At 41.5% G+C, this 18,067-nt stretch overlaps 1 protein-coding gene across 3 annotated transcripts; it reads left to right on the forward strand.

Moving 5' to 3' along the window:
- The first annotated feature begins 2,057 nt into the window (after positions 1-2,057).
- Positions 2,058-9,409, forward strand: txlnbb (taxilin beta b). Of its 3 annotated transcripts, none has more exons than XM_047393035.1 (10): positions 2,058-2,220; positions 5,250-5,500; positions 5,760-5,851; positions 5,988-6,158; positions 7,384-7,578; positions 7,878-7,997; positions 8,089-8,163; positions 8,260-8,352; positions 8,496-8,591; positions 8,850-9,409. In XM_047393035.1, exons 1-10 carry the CDS (start codon positions 2,069-2,071, stop codon positions 9,336-9,338), a joined length of 1,734 nt encoding a protein of 577 aa, XP_047248991.1. In that variant the 5' UTR covers positions 2,058-2,068; the 3' UTR covers positions 9,339-9,409. The 3 variants fall into 3 exon arrangements, with proteins under 3 accessions (XP_047248991.1, XP_047248993.1, XP_047248992.1); XM_047393036.1 differs by having other exon boundaries at positions 2,092-2,220; positions 5,227-5,500; XM_047393037.1 differs by lacking the exon at positions 5,250-5,500 and having other exon boundaries at positions 2,090-2,220.
- The last annotated feature ends 8,658 nt before the right edge of the window (positions 9,410-18,067 follow it).

Raw genomic sequence — 18,067 nt, forward strand, 5'->3', positions numbered from 1 at the left:
GCCAAAAACAATACTACATGAAAATATTAAACTCACTGTTGAGTTGGAGTTAGCTGCCATAATAGTCGACTGCCTTGGAGATGTTTTACCTCAATATGAGCGCCACAAGCATCACATCACGTGACTAACAAAGCGTGACTGGATTGGCTGGGTGTAGGATCTAGCTGCTCTGGTAGCCTTTGCTAATGTCTGTGACCTACAGTGACCCTACCTTTCTTACACTGAATCCTTGACGCTAAATTTTAAAAGCTGGATCTCAGACAGCGGAATGAGCGAGCTGAATCTCAGTGCACTGAAAATATTCCATTGGAACTTTGCAAGGTTGAATTTATCATGCCAAATTTTTAATCACTGAAAATTGAAAAGATGATTACTTTGAAATAATGATGTGAATTTTTAGCTAGAAGCAAAAATAACTGACAATGAAAGTTTTTAGGTGAAAATTTATTCAGAATATATTTTAATACTGAGAAACTAAGTACAAACATACAACATTAAAATTTCAGTGGCATTTATACACTGCCTGGCCAAAAACAAAGTCGCCACCTGGATTTAACTAAGCAAAAAACAAGCCTCCCATTGGATAATTACTACATGTTTCACCTGGCAACAAGTTATTTCACCCCAACTGGTGCAATAGTGTTGCTTCTCATTTCTCAAACAACCATGATGTCAGTCTGCTTCAGAAGGGTCAAATTATTGGCATGCATCAAGCAGAGAAACCATCTAAGGAGATTGCAGAAACTACCAAAACTGGGTTAAGAACTGTCCAACGCATTATTAAAAACTGGAAGGATAGTGGGGACCCATCGTCTTCGAGAAAGAAATGTGGCCGGAAAAAAATCCTGTATGATCGTGATCGGCGATCGCTTAAACGTTTGGTGAAATCAAATCGAAGAAAAACAACAGTAGAACTCCAGGCTATGTTTAATAGTGAAAGTAAGAACATTTCTACATGCACAATGTGAAGGGAACTCAAGGGATTGGGACTGAACAGCTGTGTAGCCTTAAGAAAACCACTAATCAGTGAGGCTAACTGGAAAAAAAGGCTTCAATTATCTAGGGAGCATAAAGATTGGACTCTGGAGCTTTGGAAGAAGGTCGTATGGACTGATGAGTCCAGGTTTACCCTGTTCCAGAGTGATGGGGGCATCAGGGTAAGAAGAGAGGCAGGTGAAGTGATGCACCCATTATACCTAGTGCCTACAAGCCTGTCGGGGCAGGGCTATGATCTGGGGTTGCTGCAGGTGGTCAGGTCTGGGTTCAGCAACAGTATGTGTTCAAAGAATGAGGTCAGCTGACTACCTGAATATTAGGTTAGTTTAATTGTTTATCTAATTCTATTCACTTAGAGGTTTTGTTATTTTCCTGGATTCCTGCTCATCTGGGTTAATTAGCCAGCCTCCTTCAGTTACCAGCAATCCCTCTTGCACCAGCTGTTCCTGATTCCTTCCTGATTAGCTCCCATTGGTCCAGTCTCCACCCTACCTCAGTACTTTGGGTATACTCTGGTTTTTATTGTTTGCTACTGGCTCCTTCTGTTTGGTGCCTGCTCCATGCCAGTTGATTCCATGATCTTGTCTTGTATCTGTTTTGTATGTCTTATTATTATTATTGTTATTATTAATAAAGACTTTGAAAGTCCCAATTATGACTTTGCATCTGATAATTATGACTTTGTATCTCATAAGTATGACTTTGAAAGTCAAAGTTATGACTTTTTATCTCATAATTATGACTTTGAAAGTCAAAGTTATGACTTTTTATCTCATAATTATGACATACCATGTGGCATTTGTTTTTACTTTGAAGTGGTGGAAACAGGCTTCCACAGTTTTACCTAAAGCCAGTCAGAGAAATGGATTGTCTTTTATTCCACCTCTCTGCTGCTCAGTCACTCTACCTTGTCAGGCCCATTTGTCAAAATAATTGCATTGCTAGTAACCACAGCCCACCTTATAATAAATGTAGAACTACATTGGTCTAAAGCAGCAAAAGTGACATAAATTGCAGAATATGCAATTGGGTGTCCATGAGTGGGACCTTGTAGACAGAGACATGCTGTAGTATGTCTCCGTCCTTCCTCTCTCTGCTCAGAGTGAGCTGCTCTCTCCTGGTTTATTTTGAGGTGGTCTTATCACAGCTGCTGTATCAGCGGTGGCCGTCTGTCCGAAACCCTTCGGCACTCTTTCCCTTTTTCTTTTCTGGACCTTTGTCCTGGTAAGACCCGATTTGCTTGAAAACCTTTCTCTTAATAGATATTTAACATAACATTCTGAGGAAAATCCATTTGTTTGAATGCTTTCCAAATCTCCTGTCATTCTCTAACATACTAATGTGTCTTTCACTGCATGTAATGACAACTTGGCCAAGTGTGTTGAAGATGAGAAGCTAGTCAGTGCAGTGAGACTTGCCTGCGTCATTTGTTGACAACGGACAGATATTTCCTTGTTGGAGACAAGAAAACATTTAAATCTCTTATTGAGACCTTTGCTCTACAATAGCCAGTAACAGATTCTCCAAATCATTAAGTTTTTTTCATTATTTATTTTTTAACAAGCAGCACCTTTCAAAAATATTGAACTGAGTCCCTTCCATAACTCTTTTATCTGAATATAAATAGCTGAAGAACTATGTTTTCACTGACCCTGACATCAAAAACCAGAGATTAGAAACAAAATATTAAATAAATAACATGCCCATATTAAGAAGTTCCTAAAATAGCTTGTGGGCCTGGAACAGGTGCGATGTGCTCCGCTTGTGAAAGCACAGGCAGTGTGAAGGCTGCACTAATTTTATGCTCCTCAGACAAGCTCTGATTGTGGGTGTGTATAACCCAGACAGGCAATGTCACATTATATCATACTATTTGCTCTCTTCTGACTGGTGGGGAATGGTGCCATTGCAAAAGAAAAGTGTTTTTCAAAATCTGACTTAAAAGTGACATAACACCATAACAGGTCAGCGTAATTATGTAAAAACAGACCAAATATGAAAAGGTGACACTGATTTTTGAATTATAAAGGATCAAATTAAATTTAAATGAATTTACAATATTTCTATTTCTTTTCATAAGGTTTTGCTATCATTTCCCACAGAGGTTTGGTGTTTTAAGGATATGCAAGGTAATCTGTTAGTGTTGAAAAAGTAGGTCCGACTGATGGAATCCATCTCATCCTTACTGTGATGGACTGATGAACACATGAATCTTATTATTTACCTGTGGTTGGCTAGCCTAATATGTTGTAAATGTTACACTGCATGTTCCTTTTGTCTACCTTTGTACAACTCATTCAATATTTTAAATCCTTGCTGGTTTCTTGTTACATTCTAAAAACTAGCATGTTAAAAACAATGAAATTTCAGTTATTTTGCTTGCCCAGCCTAAGGTCAAAAATGGACCAATTCAGCCCTGTTTTTTAACACGACAGGGTTAGGTTATGGGTTCGGCCCAAGATATTAGGTTAGGTTTTCTACCCCAAAGTTAGTTAAAGTGACTAATGTATTATGTTAAGGCCACCAATGAGGGGTTTGACAACATTTAAGAGTATTATGGATTACAAAAAAATGTATAATTGGGTGGAAATAAATGAGTCAAAAGGATAACATGCATGCTAGATGTGAGATCGTGAGATGGTGGGAGGTTGTGTGTGAAATGGTGAGAGGAAGCCGGAGTACCTGAAGAAAATCTATGTATGCATGGGGAGAGCATACAAACACAAAGGCCCTTGCTCGGATCCAAACCTTTTCACTGCAAGGCTCATTTGTCCCTCTGTGCAACCTTGAATATGTTTATTTTTAGCTTAATACCAAAATGAAAATGATCCATCTGAAACAAATTATGTTAATTAGGACTATTTTAGATATTGCCTAAAGCTGCATAACTAAGGTTCTCAAAGTGTGGTACAAGTAATACTGTTGGTACTTGGCGCTGTGTTTAGTGGTACCCAGAGGAAAGTGACAAGGTAAATTCAGCACAATAATGAATAATGATGAGCCAATCAGACCTAACAGTGCAACACGATGCAGTAGCTCATGCACATTTATCTGTGCATCAATATTTCAAGAATTAGAAACAATTGTTTTTTTACTTCCTGTTTTCCTAATTTTGAACAAGGAAATAGCAGAGCAAGTGGATATTTCCTCAACTTCTTACAAGAAATGGAAAAAGTCTGAGTCCAGTTGTAGTGCTCCTCTTAAATGTATTGACAGTATGGTGGTATTTGGGAAATGTAGTATTTACTACACCAGTATTTATAATAAAACATCCATGGCTGTATAACATCTAGGCAGTCTACATTTTCTGACCTATTCTTTGGTCAAACTGTGAAAGCTAAACATTGCTAGTACTAGCTAACTACCTGCTTGATAAGACTTTTATTGACAACAATGATATTCGAACAACACAATTCATCCCCCAAACATAATGCTGCAAACATTGCTTGTTTGTATTTACTTCATAACTCGTTCCTTGCTATAAGTGAGAAGGCTGCTTGCTCTGGATTGTGCTAACTAATTTGTAGTTTGGTTAAATGTGAGGAAACTAGATCTTTAGCAAGAACTAAAGTTAACTCAACTCTAACAGTGCTGCACAGCATAATTGCACTATGTTACCCTTTCTTATCTCATCTAGTAGAACAGCTTTAATGAGGTTGTCAGTCAGTCATTTTCTACCACTTATTCCATAGTGGGTCATGGGAGAGCTGGGGCCTATCTCCAGCAGTCTATGAGCAAGAGGCAGGGGTACACCCTGGACAAGTCACCAGTCCATCGCAGGGCAACACACAAACAATCATGCACACACTCATTCGTACACCTAAGGGCAATTTAGAGTTACCAATTAACCTAACAGGCATGTCTTTGGTCTGTGGGAGGAAGCCAGAGTACCCAGTGAGAACCCACACATGCACAGGGAGAACATGCAAACTCCATGCAGAAAGACCCCAGGCTGGGAATCGAACCCAGGACCTTCTTGCTGCAAGGCAACAGTGCTACCAACTGCACCACCATGCAGCCCTTAATGAGGTTGTTTAGTTCAAAATGTTCAACAATAATAATGAAAAAGGAAATATGAAACACAATATCTGAGGTCAGTGAAATAGAACATGTAAGCAACAAAGTAGCTTATTTTGCATAATGAGAGATGTTTGTAGAACTTTTGTCAGCTCATTAAAACAACCCTAATGCTTCTAAAAATTATGCATTTATTCTTGGCCTCCATTACAGAGCTGTGTCGCTCTCTTGCTTAGCTACTTGCTCAGAATTATGGATGCTTGTCAGGAGAGCTGCCCTGCCCCCACTGGTCCTGGAGCATCTCCGGCCAAGGATCGCCACATTGACCTGACAGAGGACCTGGCCCAACAGCTGGAGGACATCATTAGCACCTACCAGGCATCACAGATTCCAGCTGAGTCAGAGGACATTGAGGAGGTCACAGCTGCCAAAGAGCCAGATGCACGCAAGGACCAGAAACTAGAGAAGAAAATGCTCAAAAATTTAGGTCTTTTATTTCTTCATTCCTGAATGTGTTATTGATTTTTAGGTGCAGTGGTTCTGATTCAGCTCAGTCAGCAAAAGTCTTAGTTATATTGAAACCAATAATGCATCCATCGGGTATAGTATATCCACAAACCTTTTATACTTTGTTTTAGACGCTTTAAGGATTTTCTTTTACAGTGTGGGCAGAAAGCGTTAGTGTTATTTACAGAGGAATATCTTTAGACATTGTAGACACTGATGGATCATACTTAACTGCTCAGGTAAGGAGGCCATGCTGCTGATGCAAAGTTTGAACAAACTCGACACTCCAGAGCAGAAACTAGAAACCATCATTAAGAAGCACGCTGAGCTGGTGAGTGGAAGGAAAATCAAAGTACTACTGCCCACATTCATTTAATGAACAAAGCTCTTGTGGGCTCATGGATGATTTGTGTGTGTGTGTGTGTGTGTGTGTGTGTGTGTGTGTGTGTGTGTGTGTACTTCTGCAGCTGGAGGAGCATCGCAGTGATCAGAAGCAGATGAAGACTCTGCAAAAGAAGCTGCTCCAAGTGATGAAAGAGAAGGATCAGCTGCAGAACGAACACAGTCGGGCAGTGCTGGCTCGCAGCAAACTGGAGGGGCTCTGCAGGGAGCTGCAAAGACACAACAAGACTTTAAAGGTACTTCAGTCATGACTTCATCCATTAATAGGTAGAAACATTCAAGCCTAAACAACCAAGGTGTCAAATCTCAATGCTGGTACTTAGTCTAGAACGATAGGTGGTGTCACCATTAAGCTGGTTCTGCTTTTGAAGATGTTAGAAATATTAAGTGGATTGCAAAATTATTCGTATCCATTGAACTTTCCCATTTTCACACATTGCAACTACAAACATCTACCTAGTTTGTAGGGATTTTCAATGAAAGACAAACAAAGAGTACACTACTGTAAAATGGTAGGAAAATGATCCAAGTTTTACAAAAATCTTTTAATGATAAAAATCTGAAAAGCATGCTTTGCTTTTGTATCCAGCCCTCAATACTTATCAGAGCCACTGTGTGCTGCAAGTACAGCTGCAAGTCTTTTTTGGTATATCTATTAAGGGTTTATAAATGTGGATACTAAAGTTTTCCCCATTCTTTTATGCAACAGGGATTAAATAATTAATTCTCAGTCATTGCTACAGATTCTTAATTGGATTTATGTCTGTACTTTGACTGGACCATTGTAATACATGTATATGCTTTGATCTAAACCATTCCATTGTTCCATTGTTGCTCTGGCTGTATGTTTAGGGTTGTTTCCCTACTCAAAGGTGAACCTCCGCCCCAGGTTCAAGTCTTTAGCAACCTCTAACAGGTATTCCCTCATGGCTGGCCTGTATTTTGTTCCATCCATCTTCCCATCAATTCTGATGAGCATCCCTGTCCGCAGGAATAGGGACCCCACAGCATGAAACCACCACGATATTTTATAGTGGGGGTGGTATGTTAATGCTTATATAAAATATTAGTTTTCTATGACACATAGTGTCTTTAATGTGGGCCAGAAAAGTTTAACTTTAGTTCCATCTGACCTGTGCCCTCTACATGCCTTGTGGCACACATTAAATTAGATTTCTATAGCCTTTCATTTAACATTGTCGCTTTTTCTTAAAGGACACGTTTGTAGAGTCCACACCTCATGTTTGTCAGATTGTCACACCTGAGCTGTGAACCTTTGCAGCTCCTCCATGGGGCAAAATTCTAAATGAGAAAGAAAGGTACACTTTAATTCATTTTCCATCAGGTTATCAATTTTCTTAGACCATGTTGAGACATTGATAAAAGACTCTTCCTCTTTTGAGACACCATGGATACTGGGAAATGCTGTTTTTAGTACTAACATGCATCCCTGACTTGCAGGAGGAGACACTGCAGAGGTGCAGAGAAGACGACTTAAAGAGGAAAGAGATCACCACCCATTTCCAGGGGACTCTGACTGAGATCCAAGCCCAGATAGAGGAGCACAGCAGCCGCAACACCAAGCTGTGTCAGGAGAACAGCGCTCTGGCAGAAAAACTCAAGGCCCTCATTGCACAATACGACCAGCGAGAGGCGGTATGGAGCTTACCACACATAAAGCTGTCAGCTCTGTGCCAGACTCAAAGAGCAGATACAGTAGAGCACAGAAAGGTCAAACTGTACTCTCACTCCGCACCATAGGGAGTAGAGTGTAAGTTCATTTAAAGCAATGTGCTTCTGCAAACCCCCACACATCTGTATCCATGCATTACTTGTAATTTACACCCTGCTCTTACTTCTTTTAGACACAGTAGTTCAGCCAAAGCTGTCTGAGCAAGAAATAAAATATCTCTCTGCTTAAAAGCGACTCATAAATTCCCTTAAATGTCAACCAGAACCTGGAAAAGGTTTTCAAGCACAGAGACCTGAAGGAGAAGCTGTTGGAAACCAAGCTCGAGCAGGCGAACCTGATCCTGAAGGAGGCCGAGGGGAAGCACAAGCTGGAGAAAGAGCTTGTATGTCCAATGTATCACACTTGTCATGCTCTTGCATATCTGCAATCATAAGTCTATACTTGTTCACATGGATCGTGTCGATACCCCACAGCTGCTTAAACAAGTGGCGGAGTATAAGCTGCAGCTGAATGGCCTGAAGGAGCAAGAAACTGACATGAGAAGTCAGGTAGGATAACACGTTGGCACGGGCAATGTTGATTCGTTTTATTACACCTTTAGGAGATGTTTTTTTAATAATGTTTTCTTCGTCACCTATTCCCAGCTTGACATGTACTCCAAAAAGTTTGATGAGTTCCAAGGTACGGTGTCAAAGAGCAACACTGTGTACAGCAGCTTCAAACAGGACATGGACAAGGTGAGGATGGCTTTTTAGAATATTTCCGTCTAGTTTCCTATGAGTTGCAAAAATAAAGTTATTGGGAACGGGAATAGGAAGAAGAAAAATCCTCCCAGATGTTTAGAAGTGATTAAAAGTGTTGTGTATCTGCTATTGTTTAGATGGCCAAGAAAATGAAGAAGCTGGAGAAAGAGTGCCATTCATGGAAGGCTCGCTTTGACGGCTGCAACAAGAGTCTGATTGATATGGTGGCTGATGTAAGCAACTGTTTTCTTCAGTCATTAAAATCCTACCACAGTTTGCTCTAATAACCCTAAATAAATCATACATAGCATAACTGAGATAAGCCTAGCTGGTCTCAAAATAAAATGCTGCTTGGGACCTCATGCAACCTTGGGCAGGCCCTTTGACTATCACATAAATTTCCAATAGTTGTATTAATGTAAAAATTAAAAGTAAAACAAAAGTTTACTGATTAGAGAGAAATATAAGTGTTTTCTCTGTCATTCCAACAGAGAACGATCAAAGAAAAAGAGTTTGAACTTCTCACCATCAAGAACCAGAAGCTTGAGAGTCTTTGCAGGGCTTTGCAGGAGCAAAGAAAGAGCCTATCTGAGATGGTGCAGGGAGCTCAACCAGATATACATGATCCTGAGCAAGAACTAAAGAAAGGCAGTGAGGTGCAGGAGGCTCCTAAAGACCCAAACGAGGAACCAGCTCAGAACACAGGAAGTCTCACCTCTGCTGGAGCACCAGTGCTCACAACTCCACTAACCGAAGCACTGGCTAAACTAAAGGCTGAGCAGGCTCTCCTGAAAGAGATTGCTGGTTCTTTCACAATATCTCACACGGCAACCACAGAATCAGCAGATACTCAGTCACATGGACTCTCTGGGGGCATCCAAGAGCCAGAGGAGAAGCAGGCGGAGGAGAGCAAACACCAGGATGTCCATGAGGATCAAAATCAAGAACAGAGAGATCGGGAGATGGAGTCAGTTGATTAATGCTGAAACCACTGTGGCAGAAAACCTGCTGCATGTGTGATTACTGAAAATAAAATAAAAAAACAATGTGAGCTTTGTGTTCATTGTCAGTTCCTCATACTAGTCGTAGAGATGGATGTTTCTTTTAAATCTTCCTATGAGCAAATTATACATGTGGAGTTTTATGTGTTGAGGATGGAATGTATCTCTTCGAACATTTAGAGTTTTAGATGCTGTCTAGCTCATGGTTTGTCTCTAATTCGAATTACACAGCTGACAGAGAGGATGAAAAAATACAATCTAAACACAACTACTACTCCCAAACTGCATTAGGGCTAGACATTCAAAGAACACCCAGAAACCAGAAAACATGTCATTTCGCATGCTGCAACAGCTGTCTACATATGGCTAAACAAGGCTTGGAGAAACTGTACTACTGCATATCAGAATAATACCACCACAAGGAACTAATAAACAGCATATACACTTACCACATATTAGGTAGACCTGGGCAGTACCAAATTGGACACACTTTTACATATTGGCGTGATCTATCAACTGCACATCCTTGATGTATATCTTCCATCCAACCTCATCCCAAAGGCATTGAGACCTGGTGACTGTGGAGGTCATAGGAGTATAAGTGAACTCATTGGGATGCTCAAGAAGCCAGTTTGAGAGGACTGAGCTTTGTGATCTGGTTCATTATCCTCCTGGGAGAAGCCATCAGAAGATGGGAACACTGGTAGTAACAACTGGTGGTACTAAGGGGCCCACCATGTGGCAAGAAAATATACCCCACACCACTACACCATCACCAACAGCCTGAAACCTTCAAACAAGGCAGGATGGATCCATGCTTTCATGTTGTTTCAACCACACTCTTTTGCTTCCATCGGAATGCTGCAGCAGAAATGAAGACTTATCAGAGCAGGCAATGTTCTTCCAATCTGTTTTCTTCCAGTTTTGGTAAGTCTGTGTGAATTGTAGTCTCAGTTTTCTCTTCTTAGCAGACTGGAGTGGTATCAGTTATGGTATTTTGCTGCTGTAGCCCATCTGCATCAAGGTGGTAATTGCAGCTCACTGGATATTATCTCTTTTCAGACCATTCTCTGTAAATCTTAGAGATGGTTATGTATGAAAATCCCAGCAGATCAGCAGGTTCTGAAATACTCAGACCAGCCCATCTGGCAGAAAACAAAACCATGCCACCTTGAAAGTTTTGTAAGTCCTCTTTACCATTCTGATGCTTGGTTTGAATTTCAGCACGTCATCTTCACCACGTCTAGATGCCTGCTGCCATGTGATTGCCAGCTTCGCTATTTGTATTGAACATGTGAACACCTAATAAAGTGGCCAATTAGTGTACATTAGAATCAGAAACTTTTCAAATAATCAAATATTCCTAACATTTATACAGGTCAAAGCCATCTCTACAAACCCTCAATAATTAGTATGACTCGAAAAGTCTTTCATTCTCTCAGGCCTTTGTTTTTAAGAATATGCATAAATTATACTGCAAGTACTAATTATACTGCTTGGTTCTAACACTGAAGTCACTGTATTGAGCTGTTGCAGTTGGAAGTCTGAAGACCAAAGATTTGACAATTGTTTTAGTGCTATCTACTATTAGCAATTTTAACCATGTCTTTCTCTCCATTTTATACATTCATATACTACAGGGGCATGTCTACAGATATATCTTTTACAGTAAGACTCTGGTTTAACGAGATACAGACGTGCTAGAAGTGCTAATAAATTATTTTGACCTGCAACCTTCGCTAGGTTTTATATGTGCAGCAGCCGTATTGAATACTGAACTCGGGGCTGCTCCGCGACCCCTGACATTCCCAGCTGGAATTTTGACTTCTGGGGGTATTTTTGTTGTATTTCCAGCAGGGAAAACATCTGATTATTATATCTGAATGATTAAATTTGGCCTCATAGAAGTGGTGAATCAAAGAGTCTCAAACAGCTTGAGAGCTTTCTCTCATACCATTCAACCTCACAGTGCATGTTTGCCTACTGTCACCAGCTCTTTGGTAAATTACCTAAACTTTAAGGACAAATTATCGGCTTTTAGTCGATCCTTAGTTTTGTGGCTGAAAGATTGAGTCTTTAATCTTTAAAACCAGAGGACTTCCTGGGGAAAACACTGCATCCCTACATTGCCTCCAGTAAGCTATAAAGGTGTAAAGATGTCCAACAGAAAGTAGCAGGTGAGTAATACCACAGTGTAAACCAATTTGCAGAGCAGGGGTGAGTTTAAAAAGGTGCCAGCATAAGAGCAACAGATCTGCTTAGATATGAACTGCAACATGTTTTGCTCCTTTGATCTCCTTCATATGTAACAATTACATATGGATTTAACATTTAGATTAAGGTTTGGGTATACTATTTCGATTTAAGCATCTATTCTTGTTTTTTTGGGCTGCACGGTGGTGCAGTCGGTAGCACTGTTGTCTTGCAGCAAGAAGGTCCTGGATTCAAATCCCAGCCGGGAGTCTTTCTGCATGGAGTTTGCATGTTCTCCCCGTGCATACATGGGTTCTCACCGGGTACTCCGGCTTCCTCCCACCGTCCAAAGACATGCCTGTTAGGTTAATTGGTCACTCTAAATTGCCCTTAGGTGTGTGAATGAGTGTGTGCTTGGTTGTTTGTGTGTTGCCCTGCGATGGACTGGCGACCTGTCCAGGGTGTACCCCGCCTCTCGCCCATAGACTGCTGGAGATAGGCACCAGCTTCCCCGCGACCCACTATGGAATAAGTGGTAGAAAATGACTGACTGACATCTATTTTTTTAATTTGGCAAAAGATATTTGAGTCATACACAGATAAAGTACAATTAATGTTTTATGCTTTTTTAGGTTTCTTTAATGGGTGGAAAATGTGTTAATATGAGTAAATGTAGCTAAATATTAGAAACATGTTAATTAAAACTTTAATTTTACATTTTAAATGTGAGGTAGGTTAACTAATTACTTTTATAGACAGAAGGTAAAATTATTTTATCTTCTTCAAAAGAACATGGCGGAAGGAGCAGAGGTGACTGTAGCTTCTTGTCTCAAGGATCTCACAGCTTTTGTTGAAAACAGCAGAGCTCTGCTGGACATTCGCTGAGAAGGAGAGCATGAAAATAAGCGGGCAGCGTTTTGTGAGTCCAGACAAGAGAGCATAAAAATAGACAGCGGACACAATGTTCTGAAGTTTGCAGCCAATTTATGGGGGCAGTCTGAGTGGTGGATGGAGGAGGCCTGTCGGACATTGCGTATAAGGAGTCAGCACACATTACAATCTAAATACATGCATTTTATGTTAAACAGATTCTTGTAAGAAATTCATCAGGTAAAAAATACGGACAGAACAAAACCAGCTGTTGCTTGGATTGATTGAAACTTGGGCAAATGGTTTCTGAGCATGGCTTATAACAGTGGAAGCCTTTCTTTTTCTTTACTGTAAATGATGATAAAGATAAAATACAAAGATTCAGCAGGACTATTTTCTATTTTCCATACAAAATGTTATTTCAGTATTTTAGTTTTCTTCCAGAATATCTGTTGTAAAGGGGAGAAATGCATATCAGAGGAGAAATGTCAGCAAAAGCAGGAACAACATCACAAAAACACAAACGAAAGGTGAACGATTATATTATTTTTACCTTTCATAACACATCCAACACAAGTTTTATCAAAAACTATTACACCTTGCGAATTCTTTGCAATGTGATTTTCCCTACTTGGGGAACATTTTGCAGCTATGCAGATGATAAAGAAACATCTGTGGAATAAAATATGGATTTCCACTGCTGGATTAAAATTAAATTAACTGCTAACTGTCCTTTGTGTGCATTTGGTCGACATTACTAGAGGCACTAAAAAGAAAACATTGTTAAAGGAGGATTTTATATAAAAAAACAAAAAAAAAACATGCGCATAATGAGGAAAAACAGAGAAATACAAAGAGACTTAATCAAAAGATCTTAATAAAAAAAAATCTAATTAATTTCCTAAGGCTTTATGTGAGAGCATCAGAGGCATGTATGTGTGCAACCTTGTTTTTTATGCTGATTAAAAACATTTTACACCAAAATTGCATTAGAACTCCTTGAGAGCTGTTGTATTGGTGATGGACTATTTTTGAAGTGAGTTTGATTGATTTCACAAAAGTCTGGCCAGTAGTTTTAAAGAACAACATAACTTATAAAGCGTTAAATTTTGAACCAGCTGCCATTTAAAATGAGACCCAGCCCATCATTGAGATCAGAGAACTTTGTAAAAATATTCAGCATCAAACCTCTTTGGTGTGAAAACATTGAAATGCTTCACTCGTTCTTCTAGTCACTCTAGGTTTGTATAAAACTAAAGTATAACACAAATCTTGGTCATTTATTCAGGCACCACCATACAATCAAATGATCCCTTGTTTCTTGATGATTCCAACTGTGCTGTTTGTGGGAAGCTGTGGAGGAATTTTGACAGCTAGAGGTGAGGTATTAAAATATATATTTTTTAAATCCCCATAAATCCAGGCTCCTGTCAGAAAGCTGAAGCTTTATTAGCTTTTACTGAGTGCAGCTAATGTGCCACAGGTGTAGTGTGATGCTTTTCTGCAGGGGCTGAATGATGACTTACAGCTAAGTGTGAAAACACTGGATAGAAACCTTCAGCCTAACTGAATTTAATCAGAAACACCACTTATCAATGCCCAGACAGGAGCATGAGTCTGATTAAATGTACCTGGGTACAGAAATGTGTACTGTTCATGTTGAACTACAGTATTTCATGTCTGCTTTGTGCTTTGCAGAACAATGACAATGCAGAAATATCTTGGCAAAGGTAAAAATACATTGCTGGTGTCAATTTGTCAATTCTTCAGATTTCTCCAGGTAAAGAGGAACATATAAACTGGATCCCCTTTCGCCTGTCACTTTGTAAATATATTGATGGGACATTCTTTTACTGACTACAGTACCTTGAAAACGTATTCATACATGTAGGAATTTTGGACTTTTTTACCTTAGAGCACCAAATGTCAATGTCTCTACCAGCTTTGTACAAAGAGACAGAATTTTTTTGACAGTTCTTTTCAGTCAAATAGTATAAGTTCTGTCAGACTGTTTATGAGAATGCTAGTGCTCAAACCACCACCATATTGGGCTGGTATTTACAGGACAACACTTGACAGACTTAAGGAATTTTTTTTGTGGCCCTAGAGGCCTTTTAAATTTTTGAGAGTAGGTAGACAGGAAAGAGAGGAGGAGACATTCAGCAAAGGTCACCAGGTCTGGGACTTGAACCAGGAACAGCCGCATCGAGGACTACAGCCTCTGCACATGGTTGCATGCTTAACCCCTACACCACCTAAGCATCTTATTGCACAACACTTTGTATCTTTGTTTTCATGTTGTTTATTGTGTTCTAAAAAGTCTTGCCATATTAGTTCATTCTTTTAGGTTTAATTTTTTGCGTTCTGTTCCTTGTGTGTTCTTATTAATTTCCTTTGGTCAATATTAGTCTTTCCCCTGATTTAGTAGTTTATCTCTGTTAATTAGTCCCCCTCCCTCAGTTTCCCTGCATTCTTTCTGCCCCAGCTGATCCACATTATCCTCTGATATAATCACCTGCATCCAATTTCATTCTCCTTTCGTTCCTTAGTTTTAAAGCTTCTTAATTGTCATGGTTCTTGGCTGGATCCTCTAGTTATGCTTTGCGTGCTGTTCCTCCGTTGTTCTGCCTGTTTCTCAACCCGTGCGCCATGTCCTGTTCCTCTTGTGCTCTCCTATAGCTTTTCTATTTTCATTATTAATAAATCTTCACCATGTTCATCCCACATTCCTGTCTGCACTTGGGTTCGACCCTAAATCTGCACATCATAACACTTCCAACCTCAAAGAATACAGAAGAGGGTATAAATAATTTTGGACATGGCATTCTTTGTTAAAATTTATATAACCTTCAAAATAAATACAAGTATAAATGTTTCTACTACGGTACTGCTGGCACACTGTCTAACCTATGGGAAATAAGTAAGCTCTAGGTCCTGTTTGAAGTTTGCCACAAGCCATATAGGAGATACAGCAAACATGTTGAATGGTGTTCAGGTTAGATTAGACCAACGCTGAACTTTTTGGCCTTCATCTAAAACACAATGCGAGTGGAAGAAGTCACACTGCACATCATTGTGAATTGACTATTCCCACTGTGAAACACTGCGGTGGCAGCATCATGCTGTGGGCCATGCTTTTCTTTCGCAATGACAGGGCAGCTTATCATTGTTGATTTGGAAGAGGGATGACTGATGACTGATAACAATTATCGTTTGTGCAATCTGGCTTTTTTTTGTAAGAGTAGCAATTACAAAGCAATTGTTAAGACAAACCTATAAGAGTCCTGTTAAGAGTTTATCACACTTTTTGGTCATCACCATCAGTGTTGATGGGAAGATGGGTGGAGCTAAGCAAAATACAGGGCAATCCTCGAAGAGAACCTGTTACAGGCTGCAAACGACTCGAGAGTGGGGGCGAAGGTTCACGTTCCCATATAGTTCACATATAGTTATATGTACACATATAGTTAGAGATAAGCATATTCATGTGGCAGGACATCAAAAATAACGTTGAGCTTGAGCTACTTTGTGAAAACAACTGGATAAAAGTTGTGGAAAGTTGGTAGATACATGCCCAAGAAAACCTGCAGCTGTTAATGCAGTGAACCATGGCTCAGTATGTATGGTAGGGTGGTTCAGTATTTTAAGAATTAACTTGGCTGGGCTGAAACCAAATGCATGCCACACTTTTCAGATTTTTATAGCAGACATAATAAATTATAATGATAAAAACCTTAGGATTGGGCAGCAGACGAAGGTGGAGACCTCGGCGGCCCGAACCCCAGATGCTTAGGCTGGCTCTAGGGATGTGGAATGTCACCTCGCTGGGGGGAAAGGAGCCTGAGCTTGTGTGGGAGGTCGAGAGATATTGACTAGAAATAGTCGGGCTCACCTCCACGCACAGTTTGGGCTCTGGTACCCATCTCCTCGAGAGGGGCTGGACTCTCTGCTACTGTGGAGTGGCCCACGGGGACAGGGGGCAGGCTGGGGTGGGTTTGCTTGTTGCCCCCCAGCTCAGCCATCTCGTGTTGGGGTTTACCCCAGTGGATGAGAGGGTCGCATCCCTGCGCCTTCGGGTTGGGGACAGGCCTCTGACTGTCGTTTCGGCCTACGGGCCGAGCGGTAGTGCAGAGTACCCGACCTTCTTGGCGTTCCTGTCGGGGGTGCTGGATAGTGCCCCTCCCGGGGACTCCTTTATTCTGCTGGGGGACTTCAACGACAGTGGCACTTGGAGAGGTGGGATCGGGAGGAATGGCCTCCCTGATCTGAATCCGAGTGGTGTTTCGTTATTGGACTTCTGTGCTAGTCATTGATTGTCCATAATGAACACCATGTTCAAACATAAGGGTGTCCATCAGTGCAGTTGACACCAGGACTCCCTAGGCAGGAGGTCGATGATCGACTTTGTTGTCATGTCATCAGACCTTCGGCCGCATGTTTTTGGACACACTTGTGGGGGCTGAACTGTCCACTGATCATCACCTGGTGGTGAGTTGGATCCGCTGGAGGCGGAGAAAGCCAGACAGACTTGGCAGGCCCAAGCGCATAATGAGGGTCTGCTGAGAACGCCTGGCGGAGCCCTCGGCCAGGGATGTATTCAACTCCCACCTCCAGGAGAGTTTTGACCAGATTCCGGGGGATGTTGGAGACATAGAGTCTGAGTGGACCATGTTCTCCGCATCTATTGTCGATGCTGCTGCCCATAACTGCGGCCATAAGGTCTGTGGTGCCTGTCGCGGCGGCAATCCCCGAACCCGGTGGTGGACACCGGCAGTAAGGGACGCTGTCAAGCTGAAGAAGGAGTCCAATCAACTGTGGTTGGCTTGTGGGACTCCTGAGGCGGCTGACAGGTACAGTGAGGCCAAGCGGTGGAAGGAGTACTTCGAGGATCTCATCAGTCCTGCCATCACGCATTCCCTGGTGGAAGCACAAGCTGTGGTCTCGGGGTTAGACTCTTTCATCACCCAGGCTGAAGTCACCGAGGTGGTTAAAAAGCTCCACGGTGGCAGGGCTTCAGGGGTGGATGAAATACGCCCTGAGTACCTCACGTCGCTGGATCTTGTGGGGCTGTCATGGATGACACGCCTCTTCAACATTGTGTGGCGGTTGGGGACAGTGCCTCTGGACTGGCAGACTGGGGTGGTGGTCCCCTTTCATAAGAAGGGTGATCGGAGTGTGTGTTCCAACTACAGGGGGATCACACTCTTCAGCCTCCCTGGTAAGACCTACGCCAGGGTATTGGAGAGAAGAGTCCGAACTATCCGAGAGATAGTCGAACCTTGGCTTCAGGAGGAGCAGTGTGGTTTTCGTCCCAGCCGTGGAACACTGGACCAGCTCTATACCCTCTACAGGGTACTCGAGGGTTCATGGGAGTTTGTCCGACCGGTTCACATGTGTTTTGTGGACCTGGAGAAAGCATTTGACTGTGTCCCTCGTGGTGCCCTGTGGGGGTTGCTCCAGGAGTATGAAATCGGGGGCCCTTTATTAGGGGCCATCCGGTCTCTGTACAAGTGGAGCAGGAGTTTGTTCCGCATTGTCGGCACTAAGACGGACCTGTTCCCAGTGCATGTTGGACTCCGGCAGGGCTGCCCTTTGTCACCGGTCCTGTTCATAACTTTTATGAACAGGATTTCTAGGCGCAGCCA

This window comes from Girardinichthys multiradiatus, chromosome 19 (assembly GCF_021462225.1).
Source record: "Girardinichthys multiradiatus isolate DD_20200921_A chromosome 19, DD_fGirMul_XY1, whole genome shotgun sequence".
Taxonomy (NCBI): Eukaryota; Metazoa; Chordata; class Actinopteri; order Cyprinodontiformes; family Goodeidae; genus Girardinichthys; species Girardinichthys multiradiatus.